Source organism: Eschscholzia californica, unplaced genomic scaffold (assembly GCF_041429995.1).
Source record: "Eschscholzia californica isolate CP2 unplaced genomic scaffold, dmEscCali1.0.p SCAF_1, whole genome shotgun sequence".
NCBI classification, from domain to species: domain Eukaryota; kingdom Viridiplantae; phylum Streptophyta; class Magnoliopsida; order Ranunculales; family Papaveraceae; genus Eschscholzia; species Eschscholzia californica.
This window is the reverse complement of record NW_028238198.1, coordinates 76,554,560-76,560,022: the sequence shown is the minus strand read 5'-3', so window position 1 is coordinate 76,560,022 and position 5,463 is coordinate 76,554,560. Positions and strand designations below refer to the sequence as shown.

The following is a 5,463-nucleotide window of genomic DNA, read 5'->3' as shown; positions in this document are numbered from 1 at the left end:
ATCAACAAAATACCATATTATGAATAATTTGTGTACAATTGAACTGATTTGAGATGAGCCCGATTGAAACCATATGAATAAGAAACAAACACCACCAATGAATTTTGAAATAATTTGGTAGATATGAAGTGATGGGTTCAATAACCATTTATGTATTGGGTCGACCCAGCAAGGTAGGGTTGCAGGTTAATTGGCAGTTTTGTGAACCCTAGTTGGATGAGATATTTTATGAGTTCTTCTTCTTTTAAATTCTACTTCTACCCATAAGTGGAGTTTTAAAGAAGTACTAGTAGTTTTTTCAACCACACATCTGAACCGCTCAATCCTGGACTAGTTTTTCTTCATGATATTTTGACCTTAGTAAAGAGAAAAACCCTTTCTTTCTTAACTTATAATTCAAATAATCTATACTCTACTAAAATAAAATTCATCAAACTTGTTTGATAACGAGAAACTAGGTTATTTCTTTTGTGGGTTTTGATTTTTGTGGATTAATTTTGATTTTTAGAGAGAGAGAAAATGGGAGAAGTTGGTATTATTATGAGTAGTGAAGAAACAATGGAAATGATGTTTGAGAAAGAAGAACAAGAGATAGAGATGGAGATGAAGAAGGAAATTTCGTCTAGTAAAAGTGTGATTAGATGGGAAAATTTTCTACCAAGAATGTTTATTAGAGTTCTTTTGGTTGAAGCTGATGATTCTACTAGACAGATCATCTCTGCTCTTCTAAAAAAATGTGGTTATAGAGGTTAGCTTTTTACAGAAAATTGTTGTTCATTTGATTCTCTTTTTTTGTTTTTATGGGGTTTAATTGATGTTTTGGGATTTGGGTTTGATTTAATCTTTCATTTTGAGTTGTTGTTTCAAAATCTGTAATTACTCAATTCTCTCTCTCTCTCTCTCTCTCTGAGGGAGATGAAGGAGTTTAAAATTTGGAAGGTTTGAATCTGTAACTGGTTGATATATGTTTGATGGTTGATCTTGATTTAGAATTTCTTATGAACTTGACTGTTTTCAGATAATTGTTGAATATGAGATGGAATTGTTGAATTTCTGGTATAATGGGTATATTTCTTATAGTGAAATTATTAGTTAATACTAAAAAGAAAGTTAGCTTAATTTTACTGTTAATTTGATTGTAAGTCTGTGGTTGTTTCTAAATTCTATTCATTGATATCGCTTGGCTCGATAAATTGACTCGATAATCGAAGGGTATTAGTTAAATTTCTATATCCTGAGTTAAGATGTTTAAATTTGAAGAGTTTTCATATTTTCTAGGGTTTTTTTTCGGTGCTTTGCTTCATTAACCTTGAGGAGTTCTTAATGGCTTTTTAATATGAAGGCTTACCAATGAATATTGTGTTTGTTTATGCAGTGACAGCAGTTTGTGATGGCTCAAAGGCATGGGATATACTTCATGGAACATCTCATAATATTGATATCGTCTTAACAGAAGTAGAATTGCCATCAAAATCAGGATTTTCTCTTCTTTCAATGATAACGGATAACGAAAGCTGCAAAAACATTCCCGTTATAAGTACGATATAATCAATCGATCTTGTTTTACGTTGAGCTATTGATATTCGATAAGTTCGTGTCGTACTATTCATGTTTTAGATTTGAGGTTTAATTAATTGGTTTTTCGTTTTATTGCAGTGATGTCTACACATGATTCAATTGGTGTGGTGTTCAAATGTATGATCAAAGGCGCCTCTGACTTTCTCATTAAACCCGTTCGCAAGAATGAGCTCAGAAATTTATGGCAACACGTCTGGCGCAAGCATAATGTAAGCCTTTTTTGTGATTATCACTTTTATTGCATTACTTGTTCTTCCTTAGTGAACCGTACAATATATTTGTGTTTTCTAAGATTTAGCATTTGAATCGGAAGTTAATAATCTTTTCTTTTCTTATCAGTCAAGTAGTAGTAGCAATGGTGTGCAAGGTGGGAGCTGTCCGCAACAAAATGTCGGGGTTCCTTCAGAAAATAATACTGTCAGTAATACAACTGATTCTAGGGCAAGCACTCGAAACAATAAGGAATGCAGCGATAAAGAGAGTGATGCTCAAGTAAGTGCCTCTTATGACTCTTTCTTCTAGGCTAATTTTACCCGAGGAGTGGAAGATTGAAAACAATAAAGCTTATCATGTCGTGTGATGTGTTTTTATACATTTCCATCTTTAGGGGAGTTAATGGTGGAGTCACCAGTTGACTAATTGGGGCTTTAGCCGTGGTTAGCCTACTAATGATTCTCCTTTCTATAGCATACTAGGTTAATTGCATTCGAAGCTCGGAAAAGACCCCAGAAACGCCTCGTGGTTGACGTGTAGATGTTAAAGAAGAGCGGGCCTTCAGGCCTTAGATTTTCCAATTGACGTAAGAGGAGCGAAGCTTTCAGAAGGATGTATTCTTACACTGTCGATGTTTTTCTTATCTTGTGCAGAGCTCTTCGATAAAGCCGGATGTAGAAGCTGGAATTGCTTACATCAATGAGACTGACTGTATGGTTGTAGAAGAAGATCACATTTCTGAAAGACAGACCTCTCCAAGCAAGAAAGGCGAAAATGCCCATCGTCAAACCAAGAACGGTGACAATGAACAGATCGAACCTCGAAGGGAAGCCATTGATTTGATTGGATCATTTGATGATCGTCAACGAACATGTTGTGTTGTTCGAGAAGTCTTTTGTAACAACTCCAAAACTTACTCTGATTCAATTGACACCACAAACAAGTTCGATCTTTCGTTGAGAAGATCTGAGCATAGTGACTTCGGGTACCAACAGACCGATGAAAGACGTGCTTTAAAACGTTCAAACTTCTCAGCATTTTCACCGTGAGTGCTACACCTTTGGTTACTATGATAGTTGGAATGACTTAATTCAATAAGTAGATTGGTTTCTTACACCAAACATGTACTTAAAGTTCATGTTCAATTTGCAGGTATAATAACAGTATGGTGCATCCCCTTTATGCCTCTAATAATTTATCAAATCAAAGCCTCATCGATCGACCTAGTCAAGCTATGACTTCATTTCCATCTCCTCAACTTGGATTCTTTCCAATCCCTAATCAGGACAAAGGGACAAGCTTTGATAGTTTCAACTCTGGTTTTGGTCCGCCTTTCCCCCACATTTTATCTACACAATCATGCCCGTCTTTGTTATGGAATCAGAATTCAGTCAGCCATCAAAAGTCTGCCATTGTTGATAACTTATCTTCACAATCCAATTCTGAATCTGAAAACTTCGAGCATTTCCGCGAACTTCATGACCCAAATGATGGAATTTGTACTGACCAACTCACGCATGAGCAACCAAATTCAGATGCAGATTATGCGGAAAATCGTGTAAGTGTTGCTCCGAACACTGCACAGAGTGGAACTAGTAGTTTATGCAATGGTGCTTCAAGTCATGTTTATAGAAATGGTTGCGGGACTATTGACGTCAACGTTGCCAAAGATGAAGGTCTATTAGTTCATGGTGGTCTTAGGGGAATGGATCCCCTTCGTTTTACCCAAAGAGAAATTGCTCTAAATAAGTTCCGATTAAAGCGAAAGGAAAGATGCTTTGAGAAAAAGGTAAGCAACGGAAATGTTTATACCTTAATATGATCTGCTATGTTGTAATCTCTTTTGCCCGGAGTTCCAAAGTTACGCGTTCTTTTAGTTTCGTGACAATCGATCAACATTTACAGTTCTTCAATCTTTTAATATGTTTTTCTCTGTTAAATGCAGGTCCGATATCAAAGCAGGAAAAAACTAGCAGAGCAACGACCGAGAGTAAAAGGACAGTTTGTTCGTCAGGCAATCTAACCCTCAATTGACCTAAATGATTTATTAAAACAATTCCTTTGTCGTAGTGTTCAACTGAGGAAGCTTTCAGATTCTTTTAGTACTCGTAATCTGATCTTTCGAAGAAGTAGAAGAAAGTATAGTGAGATACTTTTGCTTTTTAAAAGGAGTATAGTGAGATATATGGGTGCTAGATATGTAGATACTTGCTTGACTTTGTTATGGTATGCTTCATAGAGATGGTTGAGAGTCTTTTGACAACAGATATACAATTTATGTATGTAGTGTTTTGATTGTTGTAATCAGGTTTTATATACAATTAGGTGTTTTGATTTTGTATTTCACTACACTTATTTCATTTGGTCCTTCAAAAAAAAAAAAAATACTCCCTAAAGAAAAAAAAAAAAAGACTTCATTTGGTTGCTTGTACATGCTTCAAAGAGACCAATACCACCCAATAATAGTAAGGCCAAAATATGCTAAGTTTGCGGTCATCCAACTCAAAACCAATTGGCAATGTGTGGAGAGACCTAGATTATATTCTTGGTTGCTAGTTACTCATTTTCTCATGTGGGACTATTTTCATACACTCCCTCACGTCTGGCGTGGTTAGCCTAACACGTTTTTTTTTTTTTTTCGGGTGACGAGGAACACGTGTGAGTTTGCCTAGCTCTGATACCATGCTAAGTTTGCGGTGATAATCCAATTTATATATGTAGGGGGTTTGATTATTGTAATAAGTTTTTATATACAATTAGGTATTTTAATTTTGGGTTAATTCCGTTTTGGCCCCCATATTGTGACCAACTCACCGTTTTGGCCCCCAATTGTGTCCGGCAGTTCGTTTTGGCCCCAATTTCCTATTTGGCCCCACCATATTTTTGTAAGCTTCTCCATTATACCCTTATGGCAAATTCGTAATTTAAATGTGTTTTCTTTCTCTTTGTCCACCTCACCAAGCAATTTCCACGTCACATTTGTCCACATAAGGTCGCCGGAAAATGTCGTCGGAAAATGTCGCCGGCGACATCATTTCCGGCGACCACCATTTTTTTTTTTTTTTTTTTTTTAACTTCTTCTTCTCCAACCATCTCCTTCTTCTTCTCCAACCATCTCCTTCCTTCTTCTTCTCTCTCTCTCTCCTTCTTCTTCTCTCTCCTTCTTCTTCTCTCTCTCCTTCTTCTTCTCTCTCTCCTTCTTCTTCTCTCTCTCCTTCTTCTTCTCTCTCTCTTCCCCTCTTCTCTCTCTCTCCCTCTTCTCTCTCTGTTAGGTTTCCGGCGAAGGGTTCCCTTCGCCGGAAACCGTCTGGATCTGGGGAAAACCCCAGATCCAGACGGTTTCTGGCGAAGGGTTTCCCTTCGCCGGAAACCTAACAGAGAGAGAAGAGGGGGAGAGAGAGAGAAGAGGGGAAGAGAGAGAGAAGAAGAAGGAGAGAGAGAAGAAGAAGGAGAAAGAGAGAGAAGAAGAAGGAAGGAGATGGTTGGAGAAGAAGAAGGAGATGGTTGGAGAAGAAGAAGTTAAAAAAAAAAAAAAAAAAAAAATGGTGGTCGCCGGAAATGATGTCGCCGGCGACATTTTCCGGCGACATATTCCGGCGATCTTATGTGGACAAATGTGACGTGGAAATTGCTTGGTGAGGTGGACAAAGAGAAAGAAAACACATTTAAATT

At 37.2% G+C, this 5,463-nt stretch overlaps 1 protein-coding gene across 1 annotated transcript; it reads left to right on the top strand.

Moving 5' to 3' along the window:
• Positions 1-218: 218 nt before the first annotated feature.
• On the top strand, positions 219-4,132 carry LOC147569294 (two-component response regulator-like APRR9). The gene is made up of 7 exons (XM_086655769.1): positions 219-748; positions 1,376-1,537; positions 1,657-1,787; positions 1,918-2,070; positions 2,445-2,836; positions 2,944-3,580; positions 3,737-4,132. Exons 1-7 carry the CDS (start codon positions 520-522, stop codon positions 3,812-3,814), a joined length of 1,782 nt encoding a protein of 593 aa, XP_086511895.1. The 5' UTR covers positions 219-519; the 3' UTR covers positions 3,815-4,132.
• The last annotated feature ends 1,331 nt before the right edge of the window (positions 4,133-5,463 follow it).

What these genes read in the sequence shown, in the direction of transcription:
- LOC147569294 (XM_086655769.1), top strand. Translation starts at nt 520, where the DNA reads ATGGGAGAAGTTGGTATTATTATGAGTAGTGAAGAAACAATGGAAATG. An exon ending in CAAAAACATTCCCGTTATAA is followed by an intron (nt 1,538 to 1,656) that starts GTACGATATAAT and finishes GTTTTATTGCAG; the next exon opens with TGATGTCTACACATGATTCA. An exon ending in ATAAAGAGAGTGATGCTCAA is followed by an intron (nt 2,071 to 2,444) that starts GTAAGTGCCTCT and finishes TATCTTGTGCAG; the next exon opens with AGCTCTTCGATAAAGCCGGA.